The following is a 22,583-nucleotide window of genomic DNA, read 5'->3' on the forward strand; positions in this document are numbered from 1 at the left end:
TAGAGCTGCAAGATCCAGCTTGTATTTGATGATTTGCAATAGGAAAAGGGGTAATAATTTTAAACTAAAAGAGGATAGATTCAGACTGGATATAAGGAAGACATTTTTTATAATGACAGAGGTAAGGCACTGGCACAGGTTTGCCCAGGGAGGTAGAGGTGCTCCATCCCTGAAAACATTCAAGGTCAGGTTAGAGCAGTAGCTCCGAGCAACCTGGTCAAGTCGATGATGTCCCTGCTCATTGCAAAGGTGGACAGGATGACCTTTAAAGGTCCCTTCCAAACCAAATCCAACCATTTCATGATTCTACAATTTGAGTGCTCCTTGATTTTTAACATGTTATTTCCCTTGATTTAAGTTGTTGCACCGTGTTGCATTGCTCTTGTACTTTGCTATCCATGTGAGGTTCAGCTCGGGAAGATGGCCAGCGAGTGTCCAGTGAGCTACTGCACCCCACCAGCCCCTCAGCCCCCAATGAGCCCAGCCAGAGGCGCCCAAGGCTCCCCTCCACAGTGACCTCAGTCCCAGCATGGTGGGACAAAGGCGGCCGTCTCTCCAGGGGCCAAAGGCCGTCACCATCCTCCGGGATGGCGAAGCACCGCTCGTAAGGGGTTCATAAGCATCTCTCCTGTGCCTTCACGGGGAAACGCGGGGATATTTTGGCCCCAAGCAGCTGGGGCGGCCGGCGGGAAGCTCCTCCCAGGGGTTGTAGCACAGGCAAGGGGTGGCGGTCGGGGGAGTCGGGAGCTCCCCTGCGAGCCGGCGGAAGTCCCCCGCTGCCGCTTTACTATGCGGTGTGTCTTGTGTTACACGCCATGCCTGCACATCGGCGGCCAGAGCGAGGGGGCGCGGGGGAGGAAAAGGCTGTTTACACAGACTGCAAACCGCCCGGGGAATAGTGCGGGAGAGGAAGTGAGCCGGGCCGCTGTCTGACTGCCCCGGCTTCCTGCTCGCTCCCTCACACGGGCAGGCGCTCACACACACACACACACACCGGCCCAAGGGGAAAAAAAAAAAGAAAAAAGGGAAAACAAAATCAGGATCTCATTACTAGAGCAACAGAGCGCCTGCAGAAGACTGTCAGCATGGAGAACCAGGGAATTTTACTCAGCTCCCTCTAGACTACCCGGAGAGAGCGGAGAAGTCCCTCAGCCGCTGGGTAGGTACAAGTGCTTCTGCGCCCGCCCGCGGCTCCCGCAAAGTTTCGGGGGGCTGCGGCAGGGAAGGGGAGGCCGGCGGCTGCTGCGGGGCCGCGCTCCGCTCGCCTGGTGGGGTGGCAGCGGGGACAGCGCGGGGGCAGCCCGCGGGAGGGAGGTGAGGCTGCCGGGCACCTGCCGGGGAGGGGGCTCGCAGCCCCGCACGGGCCGGGGAAGCCCAGGGGTCCTGCCCCCGGGGTCGGGCCCGGCCAGCGCGGCGGTAACGAGGCAGGGGGCGGTGGTCGGGGGGACGGGATGCCGGAGGAGGCTCCCGCCGCCGCAGGGGCCCCCCGCCCCGGTGAAGGGTTTCCCCGGGGGCCCTGCTGTCCCCCGGGAGCTTGCGGGTGCAGGTGACGGGACGGACCGTGTGTGTGTGGTGTGGGCGGGGGGGACGCGGGAGAAGGAGCCGGGGGCGTGAGGAGGGGCACGGCCGGGAAGGGAGGGGCGGGGTCGCGGGGAACCCGGGGACCCCGCGCCGCCCCGCAGCCCCACGGCAGTGCCGGAGCGTATCGTGGCCCCCCCTCCCCGCCGGTGCCGGCTGGCAGTGCCGTGGGGCTGCCCCCTCCCAGCGGCATCCCGGGCACGGCGCTCGGGGCGGCGGGGGGCCGCCCGGTGCCTGTCAGGGCGGCGGGGGCGCCGCGGGGTCCCCGGCCGGCGCTGCGAGGCCGAGCGGGGCCGGGGAGGCGCGGGGGGGAGGGACGGGAAAGCTCCTGCAGAAACTGCAGAAGAGGCTTTAAAAAGGAAAAGAGAAAAAAAAAAAAAAAGTGTCGGGAGAGTTTCTGGCTTGTCTGGAAACAGCAAGACTAATTGCCATGCGCTTCCGGTTTGAAACTGGCAGCAGACAACATCTTGAAAATGAGTCACTGCAGCTCACAAAGAAACTCTGTGGTTTTCTCCCTCTCAGGTTTATGTATTTGCTCCTTTTTACAGTTTCCTTTGTAGTCTTCAGCCTTCTCCCCGGACCTCCCCCCACCCGCTTTTCTTAGCCACCCCCTGCCCCCAGACCCCTTGGCGACGTGGATAGTTTCCACGACCAACTGAAAAAAAGAAAAACACAAAAAATGTTTGTAAGGGAAGGGAAAAAAAAAAAAAAAGAAAGAGAAAGGGAGAGAAAGTGGAGAGTTGTTGTTGGATCTGGCTTTGCTGAAGGTTAGAGGGACTCTGATGCTGCAGGGGGAAAAAGTTCCCTGAATTTTCCACTGGCTGCAGGAAGAGAGCCCATTTAGTCATGGCTAAGTAATGTCTGCACACACACCAACTAATCTCATTAGGAGTTTCCGTTCCCTAACACAGGAGGGTTTTGTGAAGCCCTGTCAGCCTTTCTAACGTTGCAGTTGAAAGGGAGACAAGTTACATCTTTATTTACTTAGGAGTGTAGTGCTATGACAATTTATATAATGTAGCATCTTTTAGGTCATGAGGACTCCAAAAGTCAATCACTGCATTTCATTTCAAGCAGAAAGTCGTGATTCATCTCGTATTTTGCTCATACAGACTTTTCAATTATTTCAGATTAATTTATGCATAAATATTTCCATAGGGTGAAGCATAGAAATGGGGTAGCAGAAGTCTGTGTTATGATAAACATGTTCTGTGCATGTCTGACAATTGCATGTATTTGCAAAGTTAGAGGACTTTTGTGCCAAGATACTGAGATGATGGCCATATTTGAAAAATATATTAATGCGCATAGCCTTCCTGTATTGATGCTTTTCATATCTAGATTTCAAGTGATTTTGTACATACCAGTTTTGATTTAGTGGTTTGTGTAATTATTTCATGATGATTTTCTTTCATAGTGGTCATGAAAGAAATCTATTTTCAGAACTGAAAGATTTTTGCCATGCCCCACCAATCTTTAAATTAGAAGTTAACAACTTTTTGCAAAAAAAAAAATTCTGGAGTAAGCAAAGAAAATGGATTCTTGCTTGCAAGTGAATTTTAGCTAAAGGAAATGTCAATAAATGTGAATAAAATGGTATGCAATAGGAAATAACACTTAGCTACCTACTTGAATTACTATGTGATAGCATTAAACTGGCAAACATTATGCAAAAAAATAGTGCTTGCAGTATACCACGTGTTTACCTCTGAGGATCTGCAGTGTTTCCTGCACTTCCTATGTCCAAGTGACACAGAAAAATTCTTCATTAACAAGTGATGAGGACTTCTATTAGTGGATTACTGACACAATCTCCAGACACAGATGCCTCTTGATTTTCTAGCCGGGTCATGAAGAATTTTTAGAATAGTGTACAAACCAGACAATGCCTAATCTCTGTCTCAGTCAAATGCAGTCATCAGGAAGCCAGAGATTCTTTTTCAGTTTTGGACGTTTACTTCTTTTGTAAAATTCTTAAGTTTTAAAGAAAGAAGTGCATTTCTGGACATAGTGTTCAAAAACCTGTTGATTATGTTATGGAGCTGTTAGTGTGGTGTGCAACACCAAAACCTGCTGAAGAGTGTTTCCTGGCTCTTACTGTCTCTCTTTGAAATACAGACATTAAATTGTTCACTTACTGCATTAAATATTGCTGGAATTTCAGTGTGCTGTCTACTGATCAGAGTAGATGAAGCACATACATTCATACGTGTATATATATATATATACATATATATGTGTATATATATATGTAGTCTATCCACACTCTATGAATTTGTATGTTGTGTTCGTTTGACGTAAGTGTAAAACATCCTGATGTCCTCAGGAAGAGAGATGTAGTAGTAGTGTATTTTGTGTTGTGTGTTCTGTAAATTTGAAAGACTGAATGAGAAGTAATCCATAGATGTGTTAAAGATAGACCGGTTCTGTCTGGAATAAAAAAAAATCCAAATATCATATAATGCATGTTAGTTTCCACTCAAAAAATAAAAAAGTATTAAAGGTGCTTTTATTGTAAATATGATTTTTTCTTCACCTGTCCAAAAATGTGTTAGGAATATATATTGTCTTCCAAGAGTTATCATCATTGCTTACATCTTGATTTTTCCAAATCAGCTGTGCAAGTTGTTCCTAAAAAGAAAAAACCCACAGGCTTACATCCTTTCTGATATCACCGACTCCACCTAGATGCAACAGCTGAAATAAGCAACTCAGTCTCAGGGGAGAAACTCAGCTACAGCCTTCCTCGTAACTGTTTATAACACCACACACATGGACACTTTTATGTAGAAACAAAAGTGTATTTTGTTTTAGTCATTAGCCATTTTCAGTGTTTACTGATTCACAGTGGTTCTTTGCTCCTGTTACTTAATGTTATTTCATTAAACTTAAGTCATGGAAAGAAATCAAGGATATCACTCCAAAGACTGAAGTATTTCCTCTTTGTTGTGCAGAAAGTCCAGTTATGTAAACTTTGCCTTCTTGTTGTAATGCCCTTCTTGGGATGGAGGTATTCTTATGACAGAATTATTTGTAGGGGCAGGTATTTTTGGTCAAGTGAACACAAATATTGATCAAAAACTGGTTCTGCAAGACTTAGCACAGAATGAAAGTCAATTTTCAGGTTCACCAAGGTGCATGGAGCTTGTTGCTTGCTCTGGGGCTCATATGTTTACATGTAGGAAGGTAGCTATACCTAATACGGACATGGAGGTCCATCAGCTGTACGGAAAATACAAAGCTTAGCCTTGGGAATGCAATCACATGCCAACATGTTGCTTCAGAAGAAAGAAATAGGTACCAAAATAAACAGACATTTGGCCACTAAAGGGAGCGTGGAATAAGGGTGGGAGCACCAACACATAGTTACTTGTGATACATGTATTTATAAAAAAGGATTTTAACTAGTATGTTTTGGTGACGTCCTGTAAAATTTGTAAGTTCATGTAGTTACCATTATCTCTCTGAGGGGTGCTCTGTCACAATGCTAAATAATCTAAGATAGCGAAGAACTGATAAATTAGCTGGTTCTTCCCATAAAGATATAGCAGGCTGCACTCATTAGTGCAATTGAGGTGATTTATCAGTCTGTGGCTTGCTTCTGGTGGAGGTGGCTCCAGTGCATGGTGCGCCTGGACGCTGCTGCTGGAATCCATTTCGGAGCTGTGACACTGATTATAGGACAGTTATCCTGGGCCAGTTTCAAAGAGCACTGTTGGTTTTGAGCTGCAGTCTGTGCTTGGTAACCACACCCAATGGCTCCTGCCACAGGCTGTCACTGACGGGCCTATGAAAGTCCTGTTGCGCCGTGTATCCTTGGATTAATTCACCGTGGCTTTCTCCTTGGTGTTTTCCACAGTAGGGAATGTCATAGCCTTGAATCATTAGACACATGTTTACTTCATCTGTGGCTTGTTAAATGAATCAATGAGTATTCTGGAGGCTGTTGAGAGCCCTTGAAAGACCGAATATGTCTGTTCTCATGTTGAAGTATTTTGTTGAATAATGAATGATTAAGGATTCAGTCATGATTTTGAGGAGAATGTCAAGGTGTAGGCACAGGAAGTCCAGCTCACTGCACCACAAAATACCAGGCTGCATGAATGGAAACAAAGCAGATGAAGCACAAAGTGCCTCTCATTTGTGCACTTCACAAAAAGAAATTAATCTTTGTCCTTAAAACTTTCTTTAATGCGTTGTGATTTTATGTGCCAGTAATTATATCAGATTTCAGGTTCTTAAGGGTTTCTTGTTAAGAGTGGATTTTAATTCAAAAGCTCTTTGAAGGAGACTTGCTTTTCTAAAAGCAAGAACTAGAGAAAACACCTGCCAATAAACATTGATACAAAAATATCATAAAGGCACTACTTGCCAGCTAAATCAATGCCAGTTAATACCTGTATAGTCAATTCTGCATTTTAAATTTTTTATGAATACTGTTGTAGGTTTTTTGCACTACCAAAATGTACCCTGGAGCTGTCGATCTGTTTGATAGGTGCAGTTCATGGGCAGTATCTCACATTATAATGGACAACTAAGTATTTAAGTAATATTTTAAAGTTATATTGGAGTGTAAGAACATAGGAGGCCAATTTTGCCATGTGCTAGGCAGGTACAACTCAGCTGAAAATGATATTTTTTTTTTTTACTGTAGGAGAGTTACAGTTCTCAACACCATGTCTGATTTTGGGCTGCTTGCTCAAGTAGCATTGCTGTGATTATCTGGAGCAGTGGGGTTTGTCCTTCTCCTATCTGTGGATCCATCATTATTTCTGAGCAGTTGTGCCTACAGTAGTAGTGCTGCAGTGCTTCTGCCTCGCTGTCAGGAGAAAGGTCCATTGACCCCCACGTGCATTGGCCAAGTGTTGAAAACTGTTCAACTATATGATGACAGTTATGGACATGACACCTATGGACTTCTAAGATAAATACCAATCAACTATGTAAAGAAAGGGTTTTGAAGACTATAGCATGTGATCTGTCTACATCTGAGCAGTTAGGCACAGCTCAGGATCTTCAGGAGAAGAGTCTCTGTAGGAAGCCGCAAACTTACTTTGTTTTGATCTTTTAAAGCACTTAGGCATGTATTTACTTTCTAGTGTGTCAGCACTTCTGTTAATGCATGGAGACTAGTTGCATGTTGAACGTAGCTAAGGCACTGCAGTAGCTCCTGCTTGCTCTGTGAAGGGTCCTCCTAGTCTTCCATAGCTTTACTCTAAATTTTGTGGTGTCAGGGTGTACTGAGTGTGTGAATGATACTGCCCCTTCCACGGCTTCCCCCAGACCCATTTCAGAGAGTCATTTCAATCACGTCTGTGTCTCTGCTTACCAATTTACTGCCCAATATTTGAAGATTCAGAATATAACTTGGATGATCTTTGCAAATACCAGTTTACTACATGTTAATATATTTTGGTTCTTGTGCAAACAATCCTGTCTTAGATTTTGAGCTTTAAAGTATACAATTTCCTTATCTTGTGGATCCTAACTTGAAGATCATTTGAAGTACTATGAGGGGAAAACTTATGTCTTACACATTGTCTTTTAGTTTTCAGTGTTATTTAATTATGTAATGAATAATATGTAATTTTTATGATTATTACCAATCATTCAAAATTGGTAAAAGCTTTCTAGGCTCTAACCTAAGTATTAAGTCCCATTAGTACAATTTTACAAGATGGGTCTTTTTCTGAAAACATTAGTGAACAAGCAAAGATGTTTGTGTTAAACATGCTTTTGCAGTTGTACACATAAGAGTAGACTTGGATTATATCCTTCATCTAGAGAACCTAAATGTTTTTAATCAAATGTCCTCCTATAAGTTTCCCATCCTCATTTTGCAACACAGCTGATAGTTCATCTGGAAAACAGATTTCTATTCCACATCCATTTGCCTTTAATGTGGTGACAGCACCTCTTTACTATGTCTCTGTATATTTCTTCTTTTTTGTTGTTGTTTTTTTAATGAAAATTGATCAGATGTATTTCAGTTTAGGCTTTTTGAGAAGGATGCTAATGTCTGTTATTGTTTTTAAATGTTTATATTGCGGTAATGTTGAATGGCCTTTGCTGTATCAAGTCACAATACGGCACAAACAAAAAGTTTATAGACTGAAGTACCACCATTATCTCTTCCTAGCAATTAACAGTAATTCATGTGAAGAAACAATCTTTAAAAAGCATTTAGAAAATAAGAACGAATTACTTTTGCAGCTGATTTAGTGAAATCTGGAGAAAGTTGACTACCTTCAGAGAATTTCTTCCATGCTACACTAACATAGCTGAGATGGGAATGTGGGTTTAGATTCTGGATATAGACCTCTGTGAAGTCTGGTGACTCAGAGCAGACTCAGAGCAAGTGGTGTGTGTGGTTAGTTTAGCAAACTGTGAGTGTGGAATAGAGCTGGTATAGGAAGTATGACTGTAGCACTCCTTCAGTGCTGCCCCTTCAGTGCTGGAGCTCTGTGATAAAAACCCTTACAAAACAGAGCAGTTTGATTCCCTGGGAGCAGGGCACAATAATGCTGACTGTGCAGTCTCATCCAAGTTGAGGAGAGGAAAGAGAGTCTTTGCATTTTATTTAAATGTGTCATTTTTTACAGGATTCAGCACACAAGTCAAAATAGTGGCTGTTACGTAATCCTGAGCAGCAGAGACATTCACAAACCAGTTGGTGTATTGATGTCACTTCTAAACATGTGCAATCTGAGCACTTTGTGTACAGCAAAGTTTGCTGTAATCATTGAAATAGTGTCTCATTTGTCTCTCATTCATAGTTTGCAGCAGCTGTGGGAATTAGTTTAAGCACACAGGACACAGTACAGGAGAGCGACAATCAGATCTTCTCCTGGCTGAAATCTCATGTATTCCATGATGCATTCTGTGGGGTATTCCAGTGTTTAATGAAGAATGCTAGGTGAAATGTGTAGGTCCTTGTTGGCGTAGTAGGCAAATGAATAATGTCAGAAGATAAAAATCTTTTAATTGGGCTTTGGTTTAGCTTAGTGCATGATAAACACACATATCAGAACTTTGATTAGCACTGACAAAGAAGAATACCAGATCTTTGAGATTTTTACATGTAAGAGTGATTCTTAATTTATGTTTTTACTATGAGATAATAAAAATACAGACCTTGAATAGTGCTGTGCCTAGGTGCTTATTTTTTATGGCTAAGGAACTTATACTCTGTATTGTGCTACAAGAACTACTGCAATAGAGCCAATGTTTTGGGAACAAACTGTCCAGGTAAAATGATTCCATATTTGTAGGTTACCATCTGCTGAATTGTGTTATACCATTTTTGGTATAATGCTATAACTGATTCCCCTTGCAACATGACAATATGCAGGTAAGCCTGAATGTTAACAGTTCAATGGCTTATCTTGCTAATCCAGCAAATTCTGAAAATTTTGTATGCATAGTAAGGCAAGTATGACTACCAGTCTAAGGTGTGATGATCTTGCTGTGCTTCAGGTTTCATGAAAATTGCCAGCAACCTTGGTTTTCTTTAACAGAACTCCAAGGACTATTTCCTGTCCTTTTGGCCAGGTTCCTCTCTGTTCACACTATGAAAGATACCTGCTTTTTTATCTGAGTTTTAGTCTAGGAAAAATCAACGACAAGGGGAATATTAGTTTAAACATCTGAATATGAAATGTATTAAAGCAGCATTTGAGGCAGCAGATAGTAATAGTATACCATTTAACATATTAGAGCCACTGCACAAGTTACAAAGCATTTGGTGTGTTGTTGCAAAATTGAAAATTTTAATACTTCATTTGAAGAAGGGAGTACAGATAAAGCATTTACATCTGGGAGTAATCATCACTTGATATATCAAGTAAACTTTTAGAATAGCCACTGTTCCTGGAGGTTGGAACCTCTGCCCTCTTCAGCTTTGGGAACATCAGAAGTTTTATATAGGACGGTCAGGTAATCATGATCTGCGTCCTACTGATGCCAACAAAAATATAAGAGAAAGTCATATGGGGAAAATAAACATATAGGACTGGCTTTGAAAGCAGGAGTCCCTCAGATTGCAGCATAGCGTGTTGCCAGCATGCCACAGATGTGCACCACATGAGCAGACAGAAAGCAGTGTGAGGAGTCTGCACTCATTTTATGTCTGTCCCAAGGTGAAGGGTTGGAGCCATTACAGATTTATGTAGTTTTATTTATGGCTAGCTTTAGAAATAATTGAGCAGGTTATTTTTTAAGCCTTCACAGGGAAGCAACTAGCCATTTTCCCTCCTGCTAAGGGCTTTTACTCCAGTGGGATTAAAACTCTTTCTTGAACTGCATCCTTACAGAAAATGTGAAAACACTTGTGTTCTAAAGGCAATGTCATCACACCTCTGCTTGGCAGGCAACCAGTCCTTTGTTGTATTAGTTTGGAGATTGCAGAACTTTCTTCCCATGGACATCTGCCTCTGCTTTTCTTTGACTTAGGTAAAAAAATTAAAAACTGCAAACACTGTATTACCAAACGTATCTACTTGAAGCATTACTGGACGTATGTGTGAGTGCTTTCTTCTCTGCAGTGGAACTCGATGTTATCCCTTAATATTTTGCGAGATTGTGCTGCTGTCTCTTTTGTGTTGCTCTTAATCACAGGAGTCTGTTTATTTCTTTTATGTGCTGTGTCATAACAGTGGGTATTCTTGCTTGAGAAGGAGACCTTGTAAATTTTTACTGTAAATAATCTTTGCAATTAGAATTTAAAGTAAAAAGATGACTGTTACGCAGGAGTAGCAGAGTAGTCATACCTTGTACGACTCTCTTAAGTACGTCGGCCAGCAAAACCCTCTGTGTTTTTTCGGCACATCCTTAAACCAGTCTGGTTTTGTGGCAATATTACTGTAGTTTTGCAGTAAATCGGAACTTGTGCTCTGGGGCACCCCGTAGCTTTTTCTAATGTTTCCACTGGGTGGTGCTGCAGGAATTCCCTTTTTTTTTTTTTTTTTTTTTTTTTTTTTTCACTTGAATCTGCATTTCCCAGAAAGACGCCTCTAAAATATAATAGGAGGAAGTCCTGATTTAGAAAGTTTTTGCAGTTTCAACACAATGGAAGGACTTGGAGGATGCTCTGACAGGAAGTGTCCTGGTTTCTGGATGTGGAAAAATTACCAGCATTCTGTATCACACACACAGTTGGTTCCCTAAAGTGTCCTGGGTATGGATTGCACCACTAGTTTGATTTATTACCTTGAACAGAGAAAGTTCTGCATCAAATGAAACAAGGTATATTTACACACGTAGTTGAGAGCTTATTTTTTCAAGCCCAATTAAATTAGCAGTAAGATCTCCTTTGATGAATATTTGAAAACTTTCTGAGTAAACAAATTGATATTTGTTTTTCCTCCTTTCTGGCAGAATCACTAACTCCTCAGCAACCACATCCTATTTATCACCCTTGAAGCATCTCTGTTGAGAAATAAAGTGTTAGGACTGACTCAGCCTTTTCTTTCAAATAGTTCTGAGCAAACATTTGGGAAGATTTGGCAATTGTCATTAACCTCTCATGATATACTCATAGTTACACAGATGAATTTTCAGTGAAAAATGTTGTGGCTGACTGATTTTTTAATTATTTTAGGAAAGCTCCTTCTGTTGATCGACACTCTTGCTTCTGTAATTAAATGCAAAACAAGTGTACTTCAATTTTTTATGGAAACTAAAATGTGAAATAGAAAAATAGTACTAGAGGATTTATAAGCTCTTCAGTATTTCATATGGACATTCACTTTAGAACTATGTTTAGGATGTATATAGACACTGCCTTATTCCATATTTTTCGCTATATATACTCTTTGATATTTTATATAGCATGAAATTTATATATGGAATTGTTTTGGTAATTTTCAACAAGAGTTTTTAAAAAAACTCATATAACTGTTTATTTTCTAAGTATTAATAGCCTTTAAAATTAATTAAGTAAAAATCTCCATTTCTAGTATTGAGAAATGGTGGTTAAAAAAAATGGCAAAACAGTCACATTCTTGCACATGGTATTGCAGCAGTCATCTCAAGGGTTAAAACGAACCTGAGACACTTAGAAAAATAAAACCAGAGCTGCTATTACAAACTGGGACAGATGTAGGAGGCCAGGTTTCCTGTGGCCCATTTTCCAGTTTCCTGGCTGCAACCTGCAGAAATAAAGGAAGCCAAATGCTAACGTGAATGAGAAACTAACAATGCCCCACGTCACGCTGCTCAGAGAAATGTGCCGGACAGAATTAGGATACAAAATCAGAAAATGGACGTACAAAAAATGTACACACGTTTTCCAGAGTAGTTGAAATGGTAAAAAAGGCATCTGTTACTGAGAAATGCTGTGTGCTTGCAAAAGCACACACGTGCCTGTAAGGGAAATGGAAGTGGAGGTGTGTGCCCGCTGTGATGGGGCATACAAAAAGGAGCTGAATCTTTTGCAGCTGCTTTGGCTACAGAAGGAATCAGCAGTTTTTTCATATGCTAAGGGAAATTAATTTCCCTGTCCTGACTCAGCCTCTTAATCCTTTTCATGTACATGTCTGATCACCATCTTTTTGTGACTACCTATATGGCTTAATGCTGGCTAACACCTTTTATGTCTTCCTGATTTAATTGATCTCCAGCTGGTTTTTTTCAGCCTCTGGGCATCCCAGCCAGTTTGTCCCCACTCAGCTGTCCCTCCTCTGCCCCAAGTCCCATGACCTGGTTTATAGCTCAGGCTCCCAGATGTTGTTCCTCTGCAGACCTCTGAAGCAAAAGGGACTGGTTTTGATCCTAGTGCCTGGAGGGATTCCTAGTTTTAGCCTTCAGAACTTGTTCATGTTGATTGTCCAGGATCAGCAGTTTATCTCTATTTTAGAAAGGCTCTAGGGGAGCTAACATGGAGAAAAAAATCTAAGTCGGAAACCTGGACTGCTTTGGAGAGCAGAGCTGTGTTACAGCTGTAACATAGTTGTATGGAAGCTAAGGAGCTCTACAGAAGTCCTCGATTGCTACAGAGCTGCTTTCCAGCTTTTTGCCTTTTTCATTTGGGTTTTCCTATCCAAGAGTCCTACAAAACTTAATGCTTCAAGGACTATCCTGCTTATTTCACAGTTCATGTCATAAATCTTTCCGATACTGAGATTTTACTTAGCTAGATTTGTCTCTGAGCCTCCTGGTTTTCTCCTGCTTGGATTTAAGATGCCTTGCTTATTTGTTTTATTTTGACCAGCAGATTAATAACTGTATTTTTGTATTTTAATGCCACTTTACTGACTGCCATTTTAGCGCGTGGAATTTCGTAAGTATTTTCTTGGTAATAAAAAAAAAGCCTATGCAGTTCATCAGCACATATATTATCACATCTTAACTATTTCTAGTGTAACTTGAATAATGTTTTCATAGTGTTTTTTCATGCTGGTTGAAGCCAGTCTTCAAATACTAAAGGGAGAGAGAGTGTTTGGCATGGAGGTCCCTTGCCTAAGTGAGAAATTTGGGTAGCCCCTTTACAGGAACATCATCTCTCAGATGGGACACTTTGCCCTATGGATGTCTGTCCATTTCCATTATCCTCCTCAGGGAGATCTTACGGTGTTGACTCTGCTGCTGCTCCAAGTTTAGGCATTTCTGTTAGTCCCTCAGTTTGGTTGAAATAGGAGCAGAATTATCAGCACAGATACTCTGATTTGCCACCTTCTGTCATCAGACCTAAACTTAAAATTTGGTGTGTGGAGAGCATGTTACGTCACACTGATCATGCAGTTGCTAAGGGTTTGTATGGGGGGAAGCACATTGCAAGGAATGTAAATTGCTAATGCAGATGGTGTTAGTGTGGTTCCATGTCACAGCTGCCAGAGAAATGGATTTTCAGAAAACTCAGTCTTCAAAATATGATTTTGCTGTCTAACACAGCATTTCCAAGTAAAATTCCTTCTAACTATGCCCATGATTATTTGCATCAGTGGTAGTGGAACTGATCACAAAGTAAAATTACTTGGCTATCTAGGTCAGGTCAAACTAGCAAATTTTGTTTCATGGCTTAGAAAGCATCTTTGACTGTCAAATGCATTGAATAATTATTTAAAAAATGGTAAGATGGGAAAATCAGATATGTCAGAGTTAATGAATTAAAAAAATCGACTCTTTTGTCCATATGAATTTTGATAAGGCTCTCCATGACACAGGATATATGTTTCTAACATAGGTTCTGTTTCTCATTTTGTCCAATTGATGAGTGTTTTTTAAACACTCATTGATAAGGGTTTTTTTAAAACTATTTTTTCTGCTAATCCATGTAATTCAGTATGTGGTTCCATGTATTATTTATTGCCCTGCATTCAAATCTTGTACTGAGAACAGAAGTAAGAGGCATAGTTTTTATTACTATGTAATATTAATAAAGAGTTGAATGAAATGTGGTCACTGTAGGAAGTGACCGCATCCTAACAACCCTTTCTGTCAAAGTAAGGCAAGGCACTGAATTCCCTTTGAGTCAGTAGAAATTCAAAAGAATTAGAAAATACATAAATGAAATATAATGTTTTCTTGAAGATCTCCCACTCCTCACAGTCATAATTTATTATGACTTCTAATACAGGTACCAGATTTTTGGTTGAATTACATGTCCTGTAATAAATCCAGTACAACTGTCGCGATTCTCTTGCTTGACCACTCAAATGAGGCACAAGTTTAAGCCCTAGTAAACTCTGTGGCCATTCTGTCCTCCCAAGGGGACAGTTATTGCCTTGTGGAACCCCAGATGGTTCCCACAGAGAAAGGCAGGTTAATACTTCTATTGGCCTGTTTGGAAATTAAATATTTTGTATCAGTTAAAAAATCTTGTCACTGTAGGATCTTAAATTTTTAACTGTTGTTGTGGGCAGAATGGGAATTTGCCATGGGCAGAATGGGAGCTTCAGACAAAGTTTATTAGAGAAGCCTTCCCACTGAGTCATGGTGTGCAGAAGGGACCCCTTTGCTTTACAAACACCTTCTCAGAGAGGAGTCCATGCACAGCATCCTGCTACAACTATTCCCCTGCAAATCACATTTTACAGAATGGAAATGAGATTAACACCAGTTTACCAAATTCAAGGAATCTGAGATTTTACTTAACCATATATGCTTAGAACAAGGGTTCTGTTATAGGTAGTTACAGCTGTGAATATTCAGTGCAACTCAGACCTGAACACCTCAAGTGTGGTGATTGGAACAGTAGGACCATACAATTAATGATCAGCTGAAAAGGTAATTAGCATGATTTGCCTCATGTAGGGATCATACATACAGTTGCTGTACCAGCAATATGGGAAGCTTTATACAGGAACTCAGTGGCAGATGGAGGGATGAAGCACAATGCAGCATTGAGCTGTTTTAATCTCATTTCTGTAGGGGCAGACTTGGGTCATACCAGTAGAAGATTTATGCATGTACCAACTGAGCACATTGACGCTGAATTCTGAGGTACACAGGTCCTTTATAAAGCCTGTTCAGAGCCACACGCTTGGGAGAGTTGATGGTCAGGCAAGCCAGGGTTGTGAGGAGCTGCCTAAATCTAATCCCAGCACAGCCATCTGCCCTGGATCCATCACCTGAAGTGACCCCCAGAGATTATCCGTGCATGTCAGCTGGAATAACTGAGCCACTTCCAGAAAGGTGGCAGTAACCTTTCATGTAATAACCTGATGGGAGTCACCTCTCCTTACTCGCTGGCATGGACCGTTTGTGGAGTGAGTATTCCTGTCAGATTCTCTTGCCCAGGCTTGTGCTGTTCATGCATTTTACATTATGCCTATGGCTGAGTCGCCATGAACACCACACTCAGTAGATAAAATGGAATCCAAAACTGTTTACATTTTACAGATGATAAGCATCCGAAAACAGGTTCATAATGGAAAGTGTAGTACAAAGTTAGCTGGAGATTACCCTGTGAGTGTTCATGGGCAGAGGTGAATGGGGATGGAGCAGGCGGCAGCAAAATGTTCTTCACTTTTAGTTCAGTTCCACCTAACCTCTCTGAAGAGTCACAATTGCTGATCTTGTAGTTTAAGATCTGGATGAGAGAATTGTGTCTCTGAGGTATTACACTGTTTTGGGTGATGATAATGGTGGTGAAGTTTGTATTGGTACTTCTACAATTCTCATCCATCTTTACTTTCCTCAGCTGAAGTTCTCCTTACAGGTCTTTGTAGCATGGGACACATTTTAGTACAATTTTGAAGCAAGGTATTTACAAGTTACTTAAAATTTTCCAGAGCAACAAAAGTTCTGTTTGTGATTTCTTGTTAGGAAGAGTTGTATGATGCAAGTTGAAATTATGCAGGGTATGGCTGCAAAATATGTGATATACAGAAAATAGGATTATTTAAGAGGAATATGATTGTATATAAATATGCCTTTTTAGCAAAGTAAATTGAAAAACTTACAAGTATTAGAAAGTGTATATATATATATATATATGATGTGTATCTGTATATTTATTATACCAGATTAATAGGGACACTTTATTATCTATGAAGTTATAGATAAATAATCTGTTAAAGATGCTAATACCTGCACAGAGGATGTAGTTTAAAGGAACTTTTAAAGGCTGTAAAGTGAGTAACTGTCAGGTATATTTAATTCTAGCTATGAATTTTTTTTCTTGCCTTATGCTGTGTGGGAAAGGATTTGTATCAAAATGCAATGAAGTAAATGCAAACCTTTGAAAGTGCTCAACCATCCATATGGGCAGTTCTGTTTCCAGGATCCCTAACAGTCCTAGGAACCTCAAATGCACCTTTGAAAGCGCTGCGTCGTTATGGTATCACTCAGCTGGGCATCAGTGGTTTTGTCTTTGTCATTCAGACGGGACTCTCAGTTAATTAGAGAAATTAAGATTTTGAAGAGATAGTAGAACCATCATTAATTCTGCCGACCCTTGTTTGGCCAGTGTACTTAGAAATTATTTGGACCAAAACATAGTTCCAAACCCTGTTTTTCCGTAAAACTGTTGACAGTGTTCTCTAGTAGCATTAAGTTGCTTTACACTAGTGAAGCTCGTGCAATTTATTTTTCTTTATACTCGTGAACCTTATGCACGGTGATTTCCTTCATGCTGGGGCAGACCTGAAGAGGCAGCTGTTCCCGCAGCCTTCTGCTGTTCCGTTCGTTCCCTGCCGTGGATAGCTGGAAGTCTTGTGCCCTCTTGTGGTACGCACATCCAGGGAAGCGTCAGGCAGCAAGCCTGGCTTTCTCTCCGTGTCATCTGTTAGGGCACAAACAACAATATATTGGGAAACAAAATTAACAAGGGCGCTAAAAATCGTGAGCTTGCCTAGATAAAGACAAAAATATCCATTGTTTCATGCAGAGAGGTAAGTCAGGTAATAATTAGCCCCATTAGCACCATAGTCAATTAATCAATACCAGCAATAAATCTGTGTGACATAACATACCCAAGTTAAGAATAAGAAGAGGCCAAGAAAAAAATAATTTGATCCAGTGTTAACATGATAAGGCTGGAATGTTTTGAAAGTGGTGAAAATTTCATTTTCTGATTCTGTAGTTTAAAAGGTCAACTTTAGCTGCATCTTCATGAAAATGATAAGTTTTTAGCAGTGATAATGCTCCCAATTTTTAAGCTGTGTATATACCTGTGCTGAGTTAGAATATAGCCAGCCTTTAGTTTATCCTTTTATTGCAGTGCCTGAACAAATGGTTTGTTCTAGGGAGGGCTCAGTAGCACAGGCAGTTAGCAGAGGAAAAAGATATTCGAACAACCTTTAGCAGAGAAAAAAAATTCAAACAACCTCAGATGTGAGACTCAGGCACTGTTAAAAATATTCCTAATTCTCAGTAGTACGTATGATAATGAAAGAAAAGAGAGTTCAGGGTAAACATCATTACAAACATACTTTACTGTGCTTAAATGTACTGAACTTCCAGCTTTTCTAAAAAATAAAGAATATCTTTTGAACTATTTGAATTGACAGGCAGAAACAGCAAGAGTAGTTTCAGGTCCTGGAAAAAACAAAATAGGCAAAGGCTGTATGGTGGTGGGAGGGGGAAGGGATGTGGCTTCTGGTCCTCTAATCGAAGGCAATTGCTCTGGTCTTCCCTCGTCCCTCCCCTTTTTCACAGTGACATATCCAAACAAGTCCAGTATAATCCTCCTGGGAAAAACAGCAGTAAACAGCAGGATTTTAATATCATTTCAGTGGATAGTTATATAAGTCCTTTCCCCGCCCTTATGTGTTCCTTTGAAGAGTGATTGCTTACACTGAATGGAAGACGCCAACTGGTGGTGACCTCGTACAATGTGAACTATGTGGGCAGTGCTTTTCTAAATACTTCCTCTATTTTGTGTGTCCTTCAGGAAACAGCAGTGGGAAAAATACTGAAAAAGCAGTGGAAGACCTGTAGGTCTTGTGCTTGTTTGGTTGTAAATGGTGTGGTAGCTTCCTTTTCTCAATTACGTAGGATGACTCCTGCACAGAGCTTATTACTGAAATGAGCGTTGGGTGGAACACCTGCTCCCAAATGTTTTTCACACTGTTGCTCTCCTTTGTCCCTTGTAGGTATGGAGAGTGCAATCACACTGTGGCAGTTCCTTTTGCAGTTGCTGCTAGACCAGAAACACGAGCACCTCATTTGCTGGACGTCTAATGATGGCGAATTCAAGCTACTCAAGGCAGAAGAAGTGGCTAAGCTGTGGGGACTCAGAAAAAACAAAACTAATATGAATTATGACAAGCTGAGCCGAGCGCTCAGATACTATTATGACAAGGTAAATTTTGTTATTCTCATGCAGACTAATAAAATAGAAATGATACCAGTTAATATTTCTCCTCTGTGTGGAAGCTATTCAAAAGTTCCTCTAACTAGTCAAGATACTAGAAAGAAAAGATCGTAGAACACAAATACACAAATATTGTAGAACACAAATCTTGCATATTCACATTTCTCAATTTTAGACTCCAGTAAATTCAAGGAGTTTCCAAATTGTTTCTGCACCCTTTTTTGGATGAATATTATATTGTTTTTACTAATCGATATTAAATCTTTTCAGGATTAGCTCTCTTTAAATTGATATTTTTCAATAAACTATCTAAATTCCAAGTTATTAGGTTTTACTATTTCCTATATTCTTTAAGATTAAATATTAATAACAAAGACTGTTACATATTTTATATATTAAAAAGGAAAACTTCATAGCCATGCTTAATACCCTGTTCTCATCTTGATTTTCAGAAAAGGGGGTGAGATGGGATTATACAGTGAGTAATGACAGTATTCAGCAGTTAGGGCATGTTTGCTGCCTGCACAAGGCAGAAGAGAGTAGATGTTTTTTCTGGACTGACCTTAAAGTACTGTTGTCATGTATTATTTGTAGTGCAGTAATTCTTGCAGGGCACAGTGGGGCTGAGTTCTATGCCGTCAATCTAACACCACGATCAAAAAACACATTCACTGCAAATTAACAATGAACAATTTTATGATCAGACTTTTCATGACTCACAAGGACTCCTTCTCCTGAAAGAATTTTTTAGTTTCAGATTTAGAGCTGTTAAGTGTTTTGTCCACTAGAAGTCAGATTTTCCCACTTCACATGTTTCCAAGGTGGCCTGACTGAGAAGGCACAAAAGGATTTGGCGAGGACAGTGCAGTGGCTGTTCCGAGCAGTTGGTGTGATGAATCCCCTTCACTAAGTGCTAAAAGGCTTCTGCTCAGCATGGGGAAGCTTGCTTCATTATATGACTCCAACCCCTCTGGTTATAAACTTGACTGGGATCAATGGAGACAGAGTGCCTGCTGGTGCATGAGCAGCACAGCCAGGCAGAGCCCAAATATGTAGTTAATGACAGAACAGACATTGCTTAAAAACAAGGAACAAGATGTTTGTAGCACTTGTGCTTTGAGATCTCTCTGATCTCTTTGATGTAATGGAATATAATGGCTCCTTACCTCAGACTCTCTTTTATCCCTTAACCTTTTTTTTTAACCCCAGTTCTGTTTTCGGTTCCCCTGCTTCAGTACACACACACCCCTTTGTCATCTGTTGTGTCTCAAGTATCATCTGCCAGAGTAGCTGTACAATTTCTTCACCGGGGCTGTGGCTGAGGTGGCTGCTTGCTCTTTGTAGAGATGGTCTTCTGTCTGACAGTTTTACCTAAGTGTGGCACAAAGATTTTGGCCATTTTTTCAGGCGTTCTGCAGTCCAATGGAGGTTGGAGCTCCTAGATGGAAAGAAGAGCAAGTTCTTTCTTCACCGTGTATTGCAATCAGGGTTTGCACCCCCACTCAGACCTGTGGCTATTCCTATTTAAATTGAAAGAGTAACTCCTTTAGAAGAAAAGAGTGGGAGCTTCTCACTCTGTGAGTATAGTGTTTTGTGTCCTGTAGGTTCCCAGACAGTGGAGAAACGTGGATTATTGGGAGAGTGCAAAGGGACAGAGCAACCTGCTGCAGGTTTTAAAGTGTGAGAGATAATGGCATAAGATAGCAGATTTTGAATCCTTGTAGACTGGCAGTGGGTTCAGTCCTAAATGCTTTCTCTGCCTTCAGTTCAGTCTATACTGCATAGCACAGAAAGGAAGAAGTCAAGAAGGGGAGGAAAGGCTCCCCTTAACACTCTTCCTTCCCTCCTGCAGAACAAAGGGGGAAGGACTGGGGAGGTGAAAGAGCTGAGGTAGCCTTAAGGAGCCTTCTAAGATCCTTGTCCTCTCCCTACTTGTGTGCAGTGATGGATGTCTTGGCAGCTGCGGGTGTTGGGGCAAATGGGATGCACACTGAACAAATGGGACAAACGCTGAGCTGCAGATGGGGGAGTGGCAGCAGGAAAGATGAGGCAGAACTCTGGACAAGACTTCATTTGCATTGTGGAATTAATGACAGGAATTTCTCTACCTATAACCTAAGTGATCTGGCAGCATATGAGTTTGAGACAGGGGTCAGTGATTTTTTAGAAATTATGGTAGCACATGGGCTGGACCTTCCTTTCTTGGACTGGCCTCTGCTCTTACTGCATACAGCTGACACTGAACTAATGTTTCATGGTCTATCTTTGAAATTATTCACCATGGAGAAATAAAACCTGATTGCTGGATAAATGGGGGTTTATGAGCTCTGCCTTTTGCTTGGGGGAAACACTAACTTGTTAAAATTCATCATCTGATTCATCTGAACTTAAAAGTAAATTAATTCCAGTACTGGAGAAAAATAACACAATTAGGACAAGTTCCTTAGCCTGGCTTTGAAAGTGAGCATGATGTGCTGCTGAGGCTGATGGCTAGATTTATGTTAAATTCACATAAAAAGCACCCCAGGAAATGTAGAGTATGGCATGTCTTGATTGTAATTTGCTACCATGATTATAGATGCTAAAGGTTTGTAGATAATCTGAAGACCCCATTTCCTGTTTCATTTGTTCCCCAAATTCCTCCCCCTCCCCCCCCACTCTTATTTTTATTTAATGCATTTCCCCTATTGCCTCAACAGAGCAGCAGCACAGATAGCACTGAGGAAAGGCATCCTGCACTCTACCTACAGCTTGTGTCCATCCTGTCACACACTTCTGCCGGTCTGAAATCTCTTGTAATGATTTCAGGCAAGGAAATGCTTTGGCACTATTCCCACAGAGAGCACTTCAGCTTGAAGTAAAATACCTTTAAAAGTAGGGTTAATAAGTTTCCTTTTTTTCCTCAAGTTGCCCAGTTATTTTGTTTTTCTGGTAGCTGTAATGGAACATATCTTTTGGAAGTCACCAGGGGTTTCAAGACTACTTAAAGTCCCTGTGAATATTTCAAGATGACACCACAAGAGAGAAGCTAGTGAGTTTTCCCATGAGGGTTTTTATTTTTGAGGAAAGGAGAGTGAATCCAGGAAATTACATGCAGATCCTGACATTAATAGGATGTAGCAATTGTGGAAGTCAAGTCCTCAGAAGTTAGGAAATACAAGAGTCAAAGTTCCCTGGATAACCCTAATGTTTGCATGAGTTATGCTGCATCTTTAATTACACAGTCACATTCTGTTGTAATGAGCAGCTATTCAGTATTTTTGCATCCTCTCTGAACAGTATGTGAGCCCAGGCTTTACTCAGTGAGTGCTATTCAGTCTGTTTCAGTTTTAGGTTCAGTTAATGGCTGCCCACTTGTTTAGATGGCTTGGCAGTGGTACTAAAATAATATGGGCTGCTTTGTGCTTATTGCAGTGTGGGGGACAGGGCTTCTCAGGTGCTCTCAGGATTCAGAGGTTCCAGTGCATTCACTCCCCTCCCATAACAGGTCAAACCTGGTAACCTGGTTACTGGTTCCTGCTTTTAATGTCCAAGTGTAGGTGGCAGCATGGAAGAATTGTTTTGGGCAAGGGTCCTTTGCTTGGGTGCTTACAGACCTTCAGGGCATAAAGTGATAATGAAAACTATTATTTTGCTTTTGGCAAGGTCTTCTCTTAAGATACCTCAGGGGAAATAGAATCCTACAATGAAACAATAGCAGTGCGATTGTGCTGGAGTACCAACCAGACATTTTGTAGTGGTGCAGGTAAGAGGTGTTACAAGGAAATACTTTAAGGAGCATTAGAAAGTACCTTTATAGAAAACTGGGAGGAGCTTCATCCAAAAGTGATTTGTGGAAGTCAAGAAAGTGCTTGGCTGAACTGGCATAAATGGTTATATAGTGATATCCGTATGGAAAGATGGGAGTAAAGAATTTGATACTCAGTAAGAGGTGATGGGTAGAGGAGAAAAACCAAGAACACCTGCCTCAAAAAGAGACATAAAATATTTCATGTTTGATGTGAGAGGAAAGGGATGTCCAGTGAACTGCAGTAGAGAGAGCAGAGAACCTGGTCATAGGTGCCAGCCAGAGAAATAACCTTTGTCTTCCAGATGAGTGGAGGTGAGTGAGGAAAGACTGAAATCCAGCTAAATGAGAACCTTGGTCTTCCAAAGGTCAGTAGAGGTGCACAATGTAGTAGCACCTGTGCCTGCATCAAAAATTTTACAAAATCTGGCTTCTACACACCCAGTATAATAAGCATACCTC

General features: G+C 41.2%; 1 protein-coding gene across 1 annotated transcript in view; it reads left to right on the plus strand.

Annotated features, from left to right (window-relative positions):
* Window positions 1–785: 785 nt before the first annotated feature.
* Window positions 786–22,583, plus strand: part of ELK3 (ETS transcription factor ELK3) — a 37,138-nt gene continuing 15,340 nt past the window's right edge. The window contains exons 1-2 of the mRNA XM_039571579.1: window positions 786–1,159; window positions 18,114–18,322. Of these exons, the coding sequence (XP_039427513.1) occupies window positions 18,116–18,322 (207 nt within the window). The 5' untranslated portion in view covers window positions 786–1,159; window positions 18,114–18,115. The remainder of the gene's footprint in view (window positions 1,160–18,113; window positions 18,323–22,583) is intronic.

This window comes from Corvus cornix, chromosome 1A (assembly GCF_000738735.6).
Source record: "Corvus cornix cornix isolate S_Up_H32 chromosome 1A, ASM73873v5, whole genome shotgun sequence".
In the NCBI taxonomy this organism is placed as follows: Eukaryota; Metazoa; Chordata; class Aves; order Passeriformes; family Corvidae; genus Corvus; species Corvus cornix.